At 40.6% G+C, this 20,723-nt stretch overlaps 1 protein-coding gene across 1 annotated transcript in view; it reads right to left on the bottom strand.

Annotated features, from left to right (window-relative positions):
- Positions 1 to 20,723, bottom strand: part of TTC7A (tetratricopeptide repeat domain 7A) — a 324,338-nt gene that overhangs the window by 155,651 nt on the left and 147,964 nt on the right. The window contains exon 15 of the mRNA XM_063443923.1: positions 19,441 to 19,601. Within this exon, the coding sequence (XP_063299993.1) occupies positions 19,441 to 19,601 (161 nt within the window). The remainder of the gene's footprint in view (positions 1 to 19,440; positions 19,602 to 20,723) is intronic.

Raw genomic sequence — 20,723 nt, 5'->3', positions numbered from 1 at the left:
ACAAATTCAAATATGCGTGAGGGGTATTCAGTAAATATGGGGTTGTAAACAATTGACAATAAAATTGTAAATTTTAAGACGGGCAAGAAAAAAAAAACAAGCTAGCAAAATAACTTGGTGCTTTCTTCCATTTTGCTCTTCCCACCTCGAGTTTTCACATTTCCTGGTTTAGTGGATATACCCCAATGTAGAAGTTATGGATTTGTCTCTTAAAGCTGCAAGATAACTGAGCATTTTCAGGAAAAGATGATAACAATAAAGCGTGATTGTAGAAAAAAAAATATTGCTAATTTACTTAAACTCAATGACATATAAGCCCAATTCCCAGCCAATCAGGATGCTGCAAGAATTCAAGGTTTAGTCACTGAACATATAAACAAATGGCAAGCACTTAAAGGACCACTATAGGCACCCAGACCACTTCACCTCAATGAAGTGGTCTGAGTGCTAGGACCCCGCGGTTTTAACCCTGCAGCTGTAAGCATAGCAGTTTCAGAGAAACTGCTATGTTTATACTAGGGTTAATCCAGCCTCTAATATATCACAGTGAGAAAACGCTGGACATCCATAGGAAAGCATTAAGAAATCCCTTCAGCCCCGTTGAGCCCAGCGGGAGTGGGACCCTGAGGGTGGGGGGAACCTAAAGACCCTATAGTGGCAGCAAAACAAGTTTGTTTTCCTGGCACTATAGTGGTCCTTTTATGGACCAACTTATCTAATCTCAAGCTGGCTAACATTACAGGCTTGAATGGAACTGCATTGGCATCATTGGAGTGAGGGTGCAAATTCCTGCAGTGATAAATGTGGTTCCAATTATCGGTTGCCTCTCGATCTTTGCCGAAAACTGGTACCGATATTTTGTACAATTAAAAGTTTGCAAAAGTCCGGGGGGGTCATCCCGGTCCTCACCCTAAAGCTGCCAAGCGACCAGAGCTCAAGGACGCCAGCATCCTGCTCGAAGGCGAAGTGCGCCACCCAAGATGGCGGGGACCATGTGCGCTGGAACCAGCAGAAGGGATTGCCCTCACGCAACAACCAAGCAACCGACGGGGCACCCAGGTGCTGGATTAAGGGGCTAGAAAAGCCCAAACCTAACTCCCTCTGCACAGCAACCCCACAAGCGAACGCTTACCTGATCACTCCACGTGGCAAAACTCAGGCAAGCAGCGGCGGAGGCCCGGCAGGACCCAAACTGAGTGCCACGCTGATAGACCACCACAAGCCCACCTCAGCCAGCGTCCACCAACCTCGCAGCAGAGCAAGGTTCTCACCCCACACCCGCCTTGCGACACGGCGGCCCCGAGGAGGGCTCAACGAAGCCGCCCAGCGATTCCAGCACTGTCCCTCACCCAGACCCGGAGCGGCACCATGGAGGTCACTCAGGAGAGTGCACACAAGGGCACAGCTGCAGCTGGAGAAATTGAAAAGAACCCCCCCCAAAAAAAAAAAAAACAAAAAAAAAGACCCAAGCACCAACTCAGCTACCTGCAATCAATGGCGCCGTCACACAGTGTAAATGCTTGGGATGGGACTGAGCTGTTCCCCAGGCCGGCATGGGCTGGCCATGGCTCGGACTGAGCTGTGAGTAAAGCCTCTGGCTGCTCGCTACCGAAACCTGCCTGTACACCTACACACATAAGTACAACTAGCATGGATACATACATACATACATAGTCTGGCATATGACACTATAATAATATTGAGCATATCGTCTAACATTTACTAATTTCCCTAGCATCTGTTATGTAGTCATGACGTGTAACCTCACAGCCTAACTGCAATATAGATTGCCCAGGTCTTATACTGCAAATCTTAGCTAGGCACAAACAATAAACATATATTTTGAAATCACAACAAAGTTATGCCTAATGTACCTACTACACATATGCCTTGCTACTACTCATGTTTTACTGTTCATCCTCACTATAAATATAAAACGTGCACATGTCTCTGTATACCCCACTGTAACAAATGTCACTGATATTAGCAAGTGGAATGCCTTTGGGGTACCACTAGCATGCCTGTTAAACCTATACACACGAAAAAATGAAGAAATAAAAAAAAAAGTTTGCAAAAGTAACACAATTTCTACACTAATCTGGCATTAACTGAGCATGCTGACAGCAATCTCTGAGATCCCAGCATGTTCAGTGCTTTTACTGATAGGAGTGTGATCAGGATTCACACTCAAATCACTCACAGATAGCAATGTGCAGTGCTGTTACTGATAGGACTGAGATTACTGACAGCCATTACACTCCTATCACCCTGTCAGCCAGCTCAGTACTGTACTTCTGTGTGTGGCAGATTACTTAGGAAATATAATTTAACTCACACATTGTTATGTTGTTTTCGATTGCCGATTAAATAGTACACACTTTAAAAGTTGTTTAGCTTAAAAAAATTGTGAACTATACACTACTCATGGCAAAACAGAAAATCATGTGTTATACACAGGGCCAGCTTTGATAAAGCACTCAGCGGCAACAAACTGACAGCTACACGTGTTGCTGTATCTCGAAGCATAAAGAACATGGACACTGTGGTTGTAGCTCTGTTTGAAATCAGAAACCGTTCACTTTACAGTCTCCCTTTCTGCCTTGAGCCACGTTCTCGTTAACTCCCCCCCATTTCTCAGCTCACAGCACGGACGGGTAACGTGAGGTCGTGCAACATGGCATCACACTGGCAGTTGTATTCTGAAGACGGCGCAGTGTAGAGTTGTATTGTATGTAAACTCCATCTGTAGCCCAGAGATATGAAGGCACCTGAGAGGTGTAAGCGGTGTAACGAACATAGGTTCAACAAACTAAAATTCCCTACGAGACCGAATACTGATAGGCCCCCTCTCCAGGTCTATCCCAATATCATGTCCCCACCCCAAATAGCTCCACTTCTAGGGTATTTGTTCCACCGGTGCATGGCGACTCCCCACTACACCGTCTCCCGGGTCCACCCCGAATGTATATGCCCATGGCTGGAGGGATCATGCTCAGCAATATGTGAAAATGAGGTTTAACGCCACAATCCACAGAGTGGTCATGTCACGTGGTTGGGTGTTTTCGTGCTGCTTGTGGAGTCCTTTTATCACAGAAGTACCCCTATCCAGGCCATTCTAGGGTACTCAGCCCCCATGGAGTGCGGTCCACTATCCCTCCAGTCTAGGGCCCCCCAAGTGTCCTCCCTCTCTGTCTACACCCTCTCTCCTCCGAGCACCTGCCACCCCCCCCCCCCATTGCCCCTCTTCCCACATTGTGAATAATCTCGTTTGTGTCCTGAAGGTCAGTGAAGGTAAGTTTTAAGTACTACAAGTTTATGTTACAGACAATATCGGTAACAGTTTAAACTGATTCTAATTATTAGCAAAATGCTGGCTCTAATAATAAACCCAGAAGATAGGTGGTATAATTGGTGGGACATGGTAAGATATGGTGTTCATATTATTTATAATGAGGTTTCCCAGTACCTCTCCTGCATCCTCATCTGAATTATTGTGCCTGTCATCATTATCATTTTTGACGCTGGGTGCAACCACTCACCATCCATTTATTATTGGTCTGATGTTTAGTGTTTTTACACAGTGCTGCCTCCCAGACTCAGTATTCTGCTATTTTATAGCATTTTAAAAAAAAAACACAATTTCTCTGCAATAAACAGGAGATTGGGCTGCATCATGTCACGGAGAAACTGCAGTGTTCTGTCTGAGTAGAGCTCAGACCTTATCCCATTTTATTCAATGCCAGGATTTACAGTTCTACAGATTGACCTCAGACACATTGCAGCAATGCTGCAGGCCCAGGCAGCCAATCAGCAGCAGCAGCTCCCTTTTGAAATGAAGCATTAATGCGGTGGGCTAGGAAGGGGGGGGGGGAGCTCAGAACTATGTAAGGAAAAAGAGATACATTCAATCTGAAAATGGAATGTCCTCAAGAATGCCTTTTTGTAACTAAACTGGAAAAAAACATGATTTTTTCAGATAATGTATAATTACTGCACTAGTCATTTCAATTGATCATTTCATGGTGAACGCAGTGTAAATCATTTGTAGGGATACATTGTATGTTTATAGTTACTATGGCAGCTCAATACACACAGTTTTAACTTTAGGGGTTAATTAACCAAACATAGTACAGCGTTGCAGAACTTGTTTGCGCTTTATAATAATAATATAATAATAATAAACAGAGAGTTGTACTGAACAATAAACTGAATTGCCAAATGTTGGCTAAAATAACCAAATTGTAAATATGGCTGCATTAAAGATTTTTTTTTGTTGCCTTTTGTTTTGCAATTTGTTCTCCAATTCTCTACAATTTAATCATTAGTAAATAGACTGCTGAAAGTGTCAGAGTGATGGGCTATGTTTTCCTCTACATTAAGTTGCACTTCACAGAACACACTGACAGTTATATTGATAGAGAAATAAAAAAATAAAAAATAAAATATACACAAATATATATATATATATATATATATATATATAACAAGGGAGAAACTGATGCACGCAGTGGTCCTTTAATTTTAGTTTTGATTCAATGCTTTCCAATAGCGAATCTTGGATGTGCACCCAGCGCTCACCATGCATGCGCAGCAGTCCCCAATGATCCTCAAGGAGGAGAATGGAATGGACCATGTCAGAGGAGGCCATGCAACCTGCATGACATATCGCAGAGTACTCTCCTATACTAGGGAAACTAATTCAGTGTTTATTTAAACAAGGATATGTTCTTCTGTTATACAAGGCAAGGGAGCTGGCAATCTCTTTTTTTTAGAAGGCAACAGTTTTTCTTCATCTTTTGAATTTTTCATTTTAAGAATACTAATTACTACCTATAAGTCCACTCTTTCTACTTCTCCCTTCCATCCCGTATTGTTTCATTGGTGAACTAGGTCCTTTTATTTTTTTGCTCTATAAGGACTGACATACACAAGTAAGGTTTCTTGGGATTCTGGGATTTGCAGTTTGACTGTTATCTTGTAGCAAAAAGAAGACAATTAAAGGGCCACTGAAGACACCTAGATCACCTCGTCTCCGTGAAGTGGTCTGGCTGCAGTCTTCAATTTAAAACATTGCTGTACCTTCCTTACAGATACTAGTGGAACTACCACCTACAGAACTTAGTCAAACCTGGTTCTGCAACCAAATGCTGCTTATAGCATTTTGCTGCCCATGCATATCTCGTCCCCAATGATTCTCTGTAAGAAGCACCAGATTGGATGAGAGCACAGAAGACTTCGCAGATATGCTGACAAAGATGGAGGTCGGAGCTGGTACCTGCAGATTAGTTGCCTCTGTGGAAACAAGGTAAGTAATCTTCATAATAGTAACAACAACTTTAACCCCAAAGTATTCAATCTGGTGTTCCAGTCTCAGGCTCCCAGTACCTTGGTAGCCCCCATTCACAAAATGGAGTGAAAAATATATGTACTTTTTCAATCTGTTTTGTGAATGGTGAGTTACTGGGGCAGTTCAGGGGCTAAGCAGATGGGTGTTGAATTGAATGTAAGCAGGTTTACTGGAGCAAATGAAACAATGTTTTGGCCCACAACAGGGCCTTTGTCAAGCTTGGCAAAGGTCCTGTTGTGGGTCGAAATGTTGCTTTCATCTGCTCCAATAAACCTGCTCACTTTATATTTACCTTGAGTTTCTGGACCATCATTTATTTTTATAAAATGACATTGTGAGGATTGGCCAAGCTCAGGCCCGATTGCAGCCTGTGATCCAGGAGAGTGCAGTATCTGGTAATTACATTAGGGCACTGAATTGAAGACTTTGGAGTTAAACGGTTTGTTTACGGGTTAACCTGTTGAGTTAAGCCGGCTCCCAGAATCTCCTTACATTCCAATGAAGCTGGTATGGTTCCCAGAGTGTTGCTTTAAAGACTTTGAAATTGCATCAGAATCCAGTTTAGTCCAGGCAGGGGCAGGGCACACATTGTATCGGAGGAGGTGAAACAAAAACATTGGCCCTTTACTAGAAATGTAAAAAGAAATAGACCATCACATGAAATAAAAAAGTTACAACAAGTTATAGGAGTTACTCGATGTTTCACTCACGCATGCAATTTCCAAAGAAGTAGCAGTCCTCTTTAAATAACAACGCAGATGCTAAAATGCTCCTCAAAGCTAAGGAGTCGCTTCCCTTCCCATTGAGCTGTGAGCGGGGTACTGCTGGCATTGATCCAAAGGAAATTCATAAACAAAGCTAATTTTGCCGTGAGTACTATATCATTATACTTTTCACTGTTGTTAATCTGACAGCTGTCCAATTATGGCTGTTATTGTTAAAGATCATTGTGTTTTTATTTATTTACTCACTTGTGCCACTGAGGAAGCCAATTATATTTAAAGAAGTGAAAATTCAATGCACTGGAACCAGGATACAAATAATGGTTGAAACTGTATCAATGCTGCATGTTTTAAAATGTTACAGCATTCCTATAATGAATATCTAAAAATGCATGCCTTTTATTGATGATTTAAGGAATAAATTGGGTATTTAACCCCTTAAGGACCCAACTTCTGGGATAAAAAGGAATCATGACATGTCACACATGTCATGTGTCCTTAAGGGGTTAAATGAACACTATAGGGTCAGGAACACAAACATGTAGTCCTGAATGTATAGTGTTAAAACCACCATCTAGCGCCCCTGGTTCCCCCTTGCCTCCCTAACTATAGTAAAATCGTACTTGTATTCAAGCCTGTAGCTGCTGGTTCTGCCTCTGACCTGCCTGCTGACATCATCAGAAGTGGTGGCCTGAGCCTATCACAATGCTTCCCCATAGGATTGGCTGAGACTGTCGAGGAGGCAGATCAGAGGCAGAACCAGCACATTCCAAACACAGCCCTGGCCAATCAGCATGTCCTCATAGAGATACATTGAATCAATGAATCTCTATAAAAGGCTTTAAAAGGGGCAGGCGCATAGCGGTTGGCGTCCCTGATGCTAAATGCATCCTTCCCCGGCGTGGGAGTGGCGGTCCGACCGATCCCGTTATTGGCAGATTGGCGGACTGACAAGGTAAGTGACTGGCAGCTCACATAGTCCATAGATTGCAGGACCGACATTCAGCATCTTCATTCTTTGCATTGAGACACTGATTATTTCCCAAAGAGATCTATTGAATCAATCATCTATGTGAGGATACATTGAATCAATCATCTCTGTGAGGAGAGTCTGATTGTTCGCATTGAGGCAACTGATATGCATGTGCACTAGCCTCTCCAATGCTTTCCTATAGAATCATTAGAATTCACACTAAGGGAGGTGCCAGTGGGATTAAAGGCAAGTAGAATGTTTTTTTTTTCTTACTTCTGAAAGGAGCCTGGACATCTATATGTAGGTTAACACTAATGTGAGAGATACATTCATTCCTATAGCTATAGTGTTCCTTTAACAAAAAAAAAAACCCAAAAGTAGCTGATCAGTCCCAGCCAATGTGTGGCTAAATGAGAGGAACCCTTGGAAATATTTGGCCTATCCGGCAGGACTATAATTAACTAGTATACATTTTATTATAATATTTTCTATTTACAATCACAATCTGGCAACGGGGTTGCCCAATTGCAGCCAGAGACAATGATCAGTTTTATGGAACCCATTACTAAGAATGTTTTGTTTGTATTTCATGTTGCAAAAATATCTAAAAATGAAAAAAAAAACACCCCCCCCCAAAAAAACAGGTGCTGCCTATATACCCTACATAGGTAATTGGCTATTTTTTACCTTAAAGACTAAGTATGTAAAATCATTTTCACTCTGTATTCTCTCTCAACATATAACAATACTATCCTTCCATGTACACAAATCTCGTATATTATGTACTTAAATAGAATTCTCCAATCACCATATACCACAGCTGGCATAAAGAGACCATCCTCCCAAAATGCTATGCCCGAGGCACCAGGAAAATACAGTGATTTATATCTTATGCCAATTAACGGTCACTGAAATTGGATCCAGCTTCTTTAAATCTAAAATTACTGCCATTATTCTCCCTTATTCTATTTACAGTGAACTTTACATTGGTAAAATACCCAATGTGTTTCCATGGAAACACTCAACATGGATAACCCTTAGCTGTAGAAATATATCAGCGATAGAAAAAGTGTCATCCCATTCGAGTTTGTAACTAGAGTACGGAGACAAAATAGTGAAGTGGTTTTATAAAGAAGCGACCAAAAACTGCTACCGTCAAGGACGCCTCTCTATACACTCCAGTACAAAAGAGCCGGATCTTTTAACCACGATTAACAAATATTTCACTACGATTAACAACTATTTCACTACGATTAACAGCCTTTCTTAATTCACCTTGGTCTGGGAAAAGATTAGTGTTCTTCTAAAGGAGAGGATCCCACTGATTAAAGAGTAGGAGGGAATACTGCTGTAGTCTAATTCAAGTCATGAATAATCTGGGTTCTCACATGCTGCCATTGTATCACCAATGACTAACATTAGATTGCAAATTAGTACAGGCTCACTAACACATTATTGGCATTACTCAGGATGCCTCTTACATCTATAGTCACTATAGTCACCAGAGCAACTACAGCTTATTGAATTTGTTCTGGTGAGTAGACTCATTCCCTGCAGGCTTTTTGCAGTAAACACAGTCTTTTCAGAGAAAATGCAGTGTTTACATTACAGCCTAGGGACACCTCCAGTGGCCACTCCTCAGATGGCCACTAGAGGTGCTTCCTGTGACAGTGTGATATAGTGTGCAGCACTGACATTCAGTGTCTCCACCCTCTGCATGGAGACACTGAATTTTCTTCATAGAGATGAATCTCTATGAGGAGATGCTGATTTGCCAGGGCAGAGTTTGGCTCCACCTCTGGCCTGCCTCATTGGCTGAGATCACCACAAGTGACAATTTTAGCCAATCCAATGCTTTCCTATAGGCTGAGATCATTACTTCTGATGATGCCAGCCAAGGAGGCAGATCTGGGACAGAGCCAGCACAAGTAGACTTTAATAAAAGGTAAGATGTTACTATATTTAGGGGAGTCTAGGTGGGTTAGATTGTGTATTTAATACTATAGGGTCAGGAATACATGTTTGTGTTCCTGTCCCTATAGTGTTCCTTTAAAGTGACTTTGATAAAGGGGAAGGTAAGTTATTCTTATTCTTATTCTTATTCTTATCTAAACCTGCCCGTTGTGACCACCGCCATCATCTTCCTGCCGTTCCTTTTCAGCTCCTGGCACCTCAGTTACCAGGAGCCAATGTCAGCACTGTACACTGAGAAATACTTTTTCCCCTCAGCCGTCATTAACGATGGCTGAGAGCTTCACAAAGGGTAGCTCTTTTGTCAAGTGCAGAAAAAATACTAAGTCAAAGTAGTCCTTACTTTGTCCTAGTATATCTTTGGACTGGATTGAAATTTCTGTGAAATTCCAACACAATCAATGTGAATATTTCATAAAGATCACAGTACCACTTTAAAGAACAAGGTCCATTGCTATAACTCAATTGCTGCCTATACTGTTCATTTGTAGCTGCCATGTTTCTTTATACTGCAACATCTCCACCATTACCACTGTTCATTGTAATTTGTTCCTCGAAAGCACCCATTGCGCTGCCATCTGCCTCCCTCTTCACCCCAGGTGTTCTATGTCCACTGTGTGAATCCCCATTGTTAGGTCTGATGGAGCAGAGGTTATGCAGAGGTCACAGCTTTTGTGTAACCCATGCGGAATATGAAAAATGCTGAGGTCTTAATTGCCAACTCATACATTTTACCATCCAGTTCACCCCATTTGCCTAAATGAAGTTGTTATGGTGCCAGGAGGCTCTGGAGGCACTGCTACCAAGGGGTTACACTGCTCTCAAACGATTTAACCTCTAAGTTGTCTTCAGCAGCAAAGTCCTGCCCCCCCCCCCCCTCCGGCGGCATCCGTCAGAGTGCTGCCGGGCAGGGGTGCCGCTGATTGGCTGAGAGTGGTCAGCTGATGCTATCAGCCAATCAGTGACTCCCCATTTACTGAGCTGGCTTGAGTAAAGTGTGTTTATTTCCAAGTTAGAGCGATTTAACCCCTTGAAGTAAGAGTGCCTCCAGAGGCCTCCTGGCACCATAACAACTTAATTTAGATTAAGTTGTTTTGGTGCCCGGGGTCCCCTTTAATGAAGAGGAACCCACATTAACTTCAACATACAGATTATAAATATAATGTATATACACATACAAACCATGATTGGTTTTTAATAGGGAACAGCAGACAAGTCCATAAAATAATAAACTTGTTATAGTAACATTTTCCCTAGATGATACGCTTGATAAAATTGCTTTATTTGCTGGCAGAAGCAATTAGAAAAAGCTCTGCAGAGGCAATTGTATATCCAGTTTCCCTTATTTTATATTTAATAGATAAACCAGACTAAATGCAGAGTGATATCCCTATTGAATATTTTTTTTTTTTGCCCTAAAGCAGATTTTTAAGTAAGAATTGTCCATAATGCCCAATGATTCCTGATTTATTAATGACTTCAATTAGATTGCAGACTGGATTTAACCCTTTTCCATGCCTTAGGGGAGAGCACAACATCACAAGATAGAGGAGGAGCTCCTGTCCTGGTTGGATGAGACTTTCACTGTCGCCTGGGGACAAGCAGGAGATGGTGAACGTTCATCAGCTCAATGACCCTCAGCTGTTAGAAATCTTATCACTATGTCTGCCTTATTTAGATTATGACTTGATGTACACCAGGTGTCTCGATATCGTACAGAAGTATTTTTTTACATGAGAAGACTCTTCTTGGTGATTTATTGTTCAGACTTCCTGGACTCAAACGTCCGTCTGTCTGTAGTCATGATAGCACAGAAATATCCAAAAAGGGTGAGAGCATCTAGCATTATAAAATGAGTACTGAATATAAAAGACGCAGCTACGGACATTCCATTCTGATTAACTGCCCTGTCCCTACAAGTACCTAAAACTTCAAAAGTCAAAGCAGATTTTTTTTAAGGTGTAAAATTCCTCAATAAACCCTTTTTGCTTCATTTTACGACTGTTTGTTTGGCCCATCTTTTACTTTATTTAAGGGACACGCCAGACCACTAGAGCAATTTCGCTTGATGAAAAGCTTTTTGGTTGAAGTGTTGCCTATTTGTTTCATTTTGCAGGAAGTACAGATTTCAATAGAATTTGACACTTTGACAAATTATACTGGTTACACCCCCCCTGGCTTCTAAGCAGACAACAGGTCATGTTACTCCCTAGTTTTGTTAGCTTAAAGGAACATTATAGTCACCTAAATTACTTTAGCTAAATAAAGCAGTTTTAGTGTATAGATCATTCCCCTGCAATTTCACTGCTCAATTCACTGTCATTTAGGAGTTAAATCACTTTGTTTCTGTTTATGCAGCCCTAGCCACACCTCCCCTGGCTATGATTGACAGAGCCTGCATGAAAAAAAAAACTGGTTTCACTTTCAAACAGATGTAATTTACATTAAATAATTGTATCTCAATCTCTAAATTGAACTTTAATCACATACAGGAGGCTCTTGCAGGGTCTAGCAAGCTATTAACATAGCAGGGGATAAGAAAATCTTAATCAAAGACTTGCAATAAAGAAAGCCTAAATAGGGCTCTCTTTACAGGAAGTGTTTATGGAAGGCTGTGCAAGTCACATGCAGGGAGGTGTGACTAGGGTTCATAAACAAAGGAATTTAACTCCTAAATGGCAGAGGATTGAGCAGTGAGGCTGCAGGGGCATGTTCTATACACCAAAACTGCTTCATTAAGCTAAAGTTGTTCAGGTCACTATAGTGTCCCTTTAATATAGCTAGAGGCAGCCATTGCCCAGAGAACCTGCCTTGTAAAGACTTTTCATTAAGCTGCATTGGGAAGTCTGTGATTGGACAGTCACGGAAAGTGTGGGCGGGCTTAGATAGGGAGGGCATGCAAAGACTGCAGACAAGTGAACTGAGCGATTTTGAAAGTTGTTTTTAGATATACCCCTAATGGGAAAAAATGCACACAAGTTTTCATTTGGGGTATATATCTACTAAACAGTAATTTTATTTATTTTATATTTGTACAATGGAGTGCCCCTTTAAATTCTACATAGGAATTGTGGACCATGGAATAAACAGTGTCTGTTTCTAAAGGTTAGGGGCCCCATACTGTACAGTTACAACATACACTACAGATGTTTAACGCATTAAGTGATGCCCACATCCACCGTAAAGTGCAGGATTCGAAAACATGGTGTGTCCACTAAAATAATAGACAAGTCGTGTATCATATATTTACCTTCTTAAAGCATTTAAAAGTCTGGGGACAGGCTATTCACCTGGCACACATAGGATTAAAAATACATGATTTGTTTCCAGGGACTGAGCCAATAATTAACAAGAATATTTAATATGCTTTAATTGCATCTTCTAACCTCTTGCAGCTGTGATTTACCATTTACTCACAACGAGATATATAATCATACAGCAGTCAATGCAGGCTATTTGCATTATAATAACAATCGGCACACTGTAAATCCCTTAGCATCACTGGCTACAAAGTATTTATAACAACCCCTTATGCAAAATATATATTTAGAAAAAAAAAACACATTATCAGCATCGCAGCCTTTTATAGCAGTCCAGTAGGTATGTGATGCAGGGTCTAGAAACGATATTTGTTTTCATATAAAAAATCTGCCAAAACAAGGCTGCTATGGAAACCCTGCAATATATAGAGCAAATGCAGGAGCGTTTATTACGAGACGCTGCATGCGAGGCATCCAATATATTATTTTCATTATTTATATCCGCTCCTGGAGATTTACATAGAGAATGGATTCCGGGCGAGAAGCAATATCTTAATAAAAGGGTTACACGGATATCTGCAAACTATTTCTTTATATTTGAAGCATTCAGACAATACAAAGCCATGCTTTAGCGCTATTCAATAAATGATCAATTATCTACGTAAATAAAAAACATAATCAAAATTAGCAAAACATTAAGAGTATCACTCAGTATTATTATGGAGTCAGCTTTATCCATTTATATAGATTATAATTCAACGTGATATTATTTTAACAAACCACTAGCAATATTTAAAACATAATATTGGATTTGGAAAATGTTTCCAATGTTCACATAGATTTAAATCTAACATTTAAGAGAATTGGGAGAACACTTGGAACAAGTATATCTTAGCAGTGGTGTTGCCGTGAAGACCAAAATGTATACAAAATAATGAGATTGGTGATTTTAAGCAGGCTTGTAAAATATAAAACAATTTTTTTTTTTTTTTTTTTTTTTAGTTATGTGCACTGTTCCTTAATCTGTATATATTTTGGTCTTTACGGCAGCGCCACTACTTAGAAATTCATGTCCCAGGTATGCCTCCTGTTTTCTATGTATGTTTGGCGTCCAGACCAGATTTCTTTTGGGTTGAGCACCCTGCCCCACCCCTCTACAGATGCCCCTTTAGAGGTGACCACAGGAAAGTATAAAATTTGAGTCGGTTTTAGATATTAATATCACCTTAACAATATTTATTTTATATACAGCAGATTTCTTACATGCAATATTTAAGCTATGACACTTTCTTTTAATTGTGTTTTTTCCTAGCATATTTTGAGTGATATATTTTTAACATTGCACTTACAAGGGAATAATTCAGTGCACTTTCGCTTAATTTATATTCATTTAGCACTGTCAATATTTAAAGGAACGCTATAGTGTCAGGGGTAGAAACATTTGGCTGTTTATGTCCCGACCTGTGCTGATTGTGCTGAAAAGGTGATTTTACTCACAATTTCTACCTCACCACCTCCATGGCTGAGATCAACAAACGTGATAATCTCAGTCAATCCAATGCTTTGCCAATGGTGTGCTGTGCCAGTCGGCATCTTCTCATAGAGATACATTGAATCAATTCATCTCTATGGGGAATGTTCAGTGTCTCCATGCAGAGCGTGGAGACGTTGATTGCCAGTGCTGCACACAGTGCCTCATTGAACTAGGAAGCACCTAGAGCACAGTTGAAGGAGGGGGAGGAAACCATGTGTTTGTGTAATGGAGCACAAAACGTTAGTGGCACACAGGTGTCGCGTTTCTGAGTGACTTGACTCTCTGGTGTTCCCGTTATTAGGACAATGGAGGACAAAAGCAGGAGAGGGCCGGGACAGTGTGTTAAGTATACAACTGTAATCAAAATTATTCAACCATCAGACCCCCACCAATCAGATCCCCCTCAATTGCTCTGTAACGTATGATCTTAGGATCTCAAATGTTTATGGTATAAATAAATCCATTTCACACCTACTGACAGATTTTCATGTGTTTACCCAAATGAAGTTGTATAAACTCCCCCTTCCAAGTCATAGTGAAGATTATAAGGCTTATAAATGAAACAATTTTAACAAACCGGTGCATTCACAAATAACTATGCAGGGAGGCAGAGGCATAAGACTTCAATGGACAACTGTCTTTGCAGGTAAGATCGGTTGTCATGGAACAAGGAATGTCCATTTAAGAATCCCTTGCATTCTGGCACCAAGTGGAAAGAAACCCATTGAAGTCTATTAAGAAGCTTATTGTGAGTCTTGTCAAGTGTAGAAAGAGTGTCGCTCACATTGTCAGAATTATTCAGTAAACAAAAACATAGGAGAAGGCACATTTCAGAAAGGTCACTGTAGCAGACTTTTGAGAAATGCTCTTAACTGACGGATAAATTAGCTCATATACATTCTCTAGACACACATTTTTCTTGTATGTAATTTACAGTTAGAAAGATGTAGCAAAGAGGTCATAGATAATATCCAAAATGCAACAAGAAAACATGCACTATAACAAGTATAATGAATGAGAGTTGTAAATGAAAGAATGGAAAAAATCAAACACTCAGACAGCATGTAAATGTATGTATACCAGTGGTGGATCCGGGGGGGGGGGGGGGGGGGGGGGGGGGCAACGGGGCAATTGCCCTCCCCAGAGAAAATATTGCAGCTGCCACAGTTGAGCTCCCTCATTAGGGGCCCGGTCCGGTGCTGCAGCCCTTTGGCAGACCAAGCCCCATTAAAGTTGCAGGGAGTGCTGGGAGGAAGTGACTGTTACTTCCTCCCAGCTTACAGACCGCGCGGGCTGAGAAGACACAGGATGCAGCTGGGAGAGGAGGAGGGAGGCGATAGAGCTCTGCAGCTTCAGACACCCATCAGGATCAGCCAGCTCCAGAAAGTCACCTCCCTGCAACCAAAATGTATGGAAGCAGGGGAGTGGTTAACATTATGAAATGTTTAGGTATGTGTGCATCTGTGAATGTTAGTGTGTTTCTGTATGTGGGTGCATCTGTGAGTATGTGTGTGCATATATGGGAGCGTCAGTGTGTATATGTGAGCGTAAGTGTGTATCTATGAGTATGTGTATGCATGTGTGTGTATCTGTGAGTGTCAGTATGTATCTGATTATGCGTGTGCATCTGTGAGTGTCAGTGAGCACACCTGTGATTATGTGTGTGCGCATCTGTGAGTGTCAGTGTGCATCTGTGAGTATGTGTGAGTGTCAGTGAGTATGTGTGAGTATGTGTGCATCTGTGAGTATGTGTGCATCTGTGAGTATGTGTGTATATCTGTGAGTATGTGAGTGTAAATGTGCATCTAGGATAATGTTCCTTCTCATATTTTTTATTATATTGTATACATTAGTTAGATTTCCAAATTAGTTCCTTTTTCTAGTTTTATATATAGTTTTTGGGTACATATATATACATATATATTTTTTGTTATACAGTATTTTTATTGTGATATATATGTATACACATGCTTTATAAATCAAATAACATATGGTATTCATTATGCCACTATATTCTGATCTTTATTGGTGTTACTTGTATGTATATTCGCTGAGGCGTATTTTTCGCCGTTTTCTGCTTTTTGTCCCTTGTAGGTAGCGGTCTTTTGAGTTGACGCATGCGCGTTCATTACGCGCATGCGCCTTACAACCCGGAACTGATTGAGATGCTCTACGTATTTCGCGCTCGATCATTGCGTCTCAAGAGTGAAACGCATGTTTTATAACATGTGTACCGGATTTTTGAAGATTGTTCACGACGATATATATACCATCAGAGATGGACCCAAGGTTATCCCTGAAGAAGTCCGACATCTGACAGGACGAAACGCGTTGGATATAACCGAACTTTTATATATGTTTTACTGTTTTTATTTGTTTGGATCCTGTATCTTTTCCATTGGTTCTGGACCTCCACTGTGGACACTCTATTATCACCACCAGGAGTTCCATATGTATATGGAGAGATGCCTTTTTATGCTGCTATTTTGTAAGTGCAATGAATAAATGTGATTTTGTAAATTCTTAACTTACTTCACTATATTGCATTTTTTACATTTACATATACCGTGTTGGAGGATATCTGCACTCATCACATAACCCCTGAGAGGGTGAAAGGCCTGAATTATCGTTTGTTTGTGAGTGTATTTCTAATCTCACCTATACCTACATTTATATATACTTTTTTACGCTATGCAAGTTATTTTAATTTTCATACAGATTCGATTTAAGGACATTTGATCTGCATCAGGTTGTCCCACTTTATTTCAACATTTATACGTATTCTGGGTGGTTTCCACGTTGTTTGTTTGCTAAATGTGCATCTGTTAGCATGTGAGTGTCAGTGTGTATCTGTGTCAGTTTGTATATCTGTGAGTATGTATCTGTGAGTATGTTTGTGCATCTGTGAGTGTTAGTGTGTATCTGTGAGTATGTTTGTGTGTCAGTGTGTATCTGTGAGTATGTATGTGTGTGTACCACAGACAACGTAGTCCCCTGCACTCTGGTTCTGCTTTTCACTCCCCTGGCCCACAGCCTCAGAGGTGCTCTGCATTAGACAGACACTGCTAATCCATCCAATAATACAAGATAATAGAATATACAGGCAACACTTCAGGTACACTTCAGCATGATTAAGGCCCTCTAGGGGCGAATTGTCGCACTTTTATGAGGTATTCTACCCTCCAATAAATACACCTTCAGTGCCTACAGTTTTGCCTGCATATTACCGTGTATCTGTGTGTGTACGTGAAGGTATGTGTGCCAGTGTGTGTATGTGCGTGTCTGTATGTGTAGGGATGTGTGTGTGTTTGTGTGTGTGTGTGTATTTATGTGCCAGTGTGTATCTATCTGTAGGTATGTGTATCTGTGTGTGCCTGTGTAGGGATAGGTTTGTATCTGTGTGTGTGTGTGTGTGTGTGTGTGTACCTGAAGGTATATGTTTGTATCTGTGAGTATGTGTCAGTGCGTTATTGTGTTTCCACATCCCTGTGTGTGGCCGCATATGTCTACAGCCTATCTCCTAAACTAGAGTCCCCTATTCCTCCGCTGCCGCCCTTTTGTCCCCGCTATAGCCCAACACCAGTGCCCCTCCCGAGATTTGTTCTGGATCTGCCCCTGATGTATACACTGATCAGCTACAATATTAAAAACACTGATAGGTGAATAACATTGATTAGGTCATTACAATAGCATCTGTCAATGGGTGGGATATATTAGTCAGCAAGTGAACAGTTAGTTATTGAATATCACATGTTGGAAAAAGCAAAATAGGCAAATTGAAAGATCTGAGTGACTTTCACAAGGGCCAAATAGTGATGGCTAGACTGGGTCAGAGCATCTCCAATACAGCAAGTCTTGTGGGGTGTGCCCAGCATGCAGTGGTTAGTACCTACCAAAAGTGGTGCAAGGAAGGACAACTGGTGACCCGGCATCACAGTCATGGGTACCCAAGGCTCATTGGGGGACGTGGGGAGCGAAGGCAAGCCCGTGTGGTCACACAGAAGAGCTACTGTAGCTCACATTGTTAATATGCTTAATCATGGCTATGAAAAATAGGTGTCAGAACACACAGTGCATCACAGTTTGCTGCGTATGGGGTTGAGCAGAACAGACTAGTCAGTGGGCCCATGGTGACCCCTGTCGACTGCTTAAAGCACCTTCAATTGGAACAAGAGCATCAGAACTGGACCATGGAGCAATGGAAGAATGTTACCCTGTCTGATGAATCACTTTTTCTTTTAGATCAGGTGGATGGCCAGGTATTTGTGCGTAGTTTACCTGGGGAAGGAATGGCAGCCGGATACACTATGGGAAGAAGGCAGGCTCGGTCCTGGCATGCTTGGGAAGACTAGATGGGCCGAATGGTTCTTATCTGCCGTCACATTCTATGTTTCTATGCTGATGTTACTTTGACATGTACCACCTACTTATAGATTGTTCATATTAATGGTGTTCTCTGATGGTGTTTTCCTCTTTGAGCAGGATAATGCATCCTGCAATACTTGTTCAGGAATGGTTTGAGGAACATCACAAAGAATTCAAGGTGTTCCCTTGGCTTCCAAATTCCACAGATCGCAGTCCGATTGAGCACTTGTTTGATGTGCTGGAACAACAAATGTGACCCATGGAGGCCAAACCTCTCAGCTTGCAGGACTTAAAGCATCTGCTGCTAATGTCTAGGTGCCTGATTCTACAGGACACATTCAGAGGTATTGTAGAGTCCATGCATCAGAGCTGTTTTTGCAGCACAAGGGTGACCTACATGATACTAGACAAGCGGTTTTAATGTTGTGGCTGATCAACTTTTAATATTTTTGTATAAGATTTTTAAATGATTTAATGTTTGATAGGTTGCTATAAATATATATTTTTTCCCAAGTAAGTGGGTTAATCTCATAAGAGCAGACATTAGGCTGTTAGTGTAGGACCTACCAAAGATGGGGTACATTGACATTGTGGCAGGTTTATGCAATGTATGATCATATAATGTAACTAAACCCCCATTATTTTTGCATAGATTAGGTGTTTTTAAAAAAATAAATAAAAATCTTACAACATTGAAGTTGCTGTTTAGTGGATAGGTGAGTGCGCTGGATCTTGTGTATTATATATATATATATATATATTTGAATATTTTTTTCAAAAATATTACATGAAATGTGTATCCAAAAATATTAAATGGAGCCCATAAATTCTATTAAGAAGCATAGTTTAACCTCTCTTACCTGTTATTAGCTGACAGTGGCACCTGGTTTTTTGACCCATCCTTCAATATTCAGTATGTTGTACTTTGTTATTTTGTAGCCATTTGTTTTGCCGACTTGCACAAATCTAACAATTCTCTACTATTTTTTTTAATACATAGACCTATCACTCAATCTCATCACTGAAAAACTATAGAAACTGCCGTGTATAAAACACCCAAAAGGTCAGATGCTTCCGAGACACTCTAACTGTTGTAATTTGCTCTACCCATCACCAAGTCAGCCTGTACATAATCACCACTTTTGAACTTGGATGGACGAAACCTGCTAAGCATACCTGTATGTTTCTATTGCCTTTCTAAGTAGCTTCATTCATATGTTTTCATGAATGTACATTGCATAGTGTTACTTTGTATATTTCTTTCTTACCTGAAGTTTTCAGGATATTCCGCTGTTGCCATGTTGATGACATCAATAGCATGTTGATATTGTTTTTGAGCTGATAAAAGAAGGGCCAGCAAGTGGAGGCAATTTCGATCATCCTTATGCAGTTTCAGTGCTTCCTGCAGATGTTCTATTGCATCAGGAATCTTAAATAAAAGGAACAATTCAAATTACTTTTTTTGTTTTTTTAACAAGAAGATTTTTTTTTCTTATTTATTTACCGTAAAAAGTCTAAATTCAAATTCATTATGTAAATATCATCCAAAGTTTTAACCTGCAAGATTCATCAATGGTGTTATACATAAAAATATTCCCATAAGTGCTGATACAGAGGACAGTGTTAAATTGAACTGAATTGTAGCATCTCTTGGATAACAGGAAACTGTAGATGAAAAATGAAAACTGGCAGGCTCCCAGCCCATGTCACAAATTCACAACACTGCTATTATCTAGAATTTCAATTTAAAGGATCACTATAGGGTCAGGAACACAAACATGTATTCCTGACCCTATAGTGTTAAAACCACCATCTAGCACCCCCTGGACTCCTCATGCCTCCATAAGTATAGCAAAATCTTACTGTATTCAAACCTGAAGCTGTAGTAAATCTGGATGCTGTTTGTCTCAGAAAAAACAAGCTGTCTGCTGACATCATCAGAAGTTGTGGCTTGATCCAATCACAATGCTTCCCTATATGATTGGCTGAGCCAGCATGATTCAAACACAGCCCTGGCCAATCAGCATCTCCTCATAGAGATGAATTGAATCAATTAATCTCTATGAGGAAAGTTCAGTGTCTGCATGCAGAGGGAGGAGACACTGAATGTTTGGATGCATTTTAGGCAACTATGACCCAGGAGTGATCTCTAACAGCCATCTGAGGAGTGGCCAGTGAAGTTATCACTAGGCTGTAATGTAAACACTGCATTTTCTCTGAAAAGACAGTGTTTACAGCAAAAAGCCTGAAGGTAATGATTCTACTCACCAGAACAAATCCAATAAGCTGTAGTTGTTCTGGTGACTATAGTGTCCCTTTAAGTATAAGTTCAATTATAATGCTATAGTAATTCCTTTTTGTACAGTGGGCCTTTATATTATTCATGAACATATTCTTAATGATGTATTTACTTAAGTGCCTAAGATAGCATAAGGCAGTCACACTCAGGTCTCTCTCAGTAATGACATATGTGAGTAAAAACTTGTCTAAGACCAGAGTGGGTACTATCCGAGTTATTGGTTCTTGTTGCTGCTAATTTATCTCTCTTACA

The sequence above is a fragment of the Pelobates fuscus genome, chromosome 2, assembly GCF_036172605.1.
Source record: "Pelobates fuscus isolate aPelFus1 chromosome 2, aPelFus1.pri, whole genome shotgun sequence".
NCBI lineage: Eukaryota > Metazoa > Chordata > Amphibia > Anura > Pelobatidae > Pelobates > Pelobates fuscus.
This window is presented reverse-complemented; position numbering and strand designations above follow the sequence as displayed.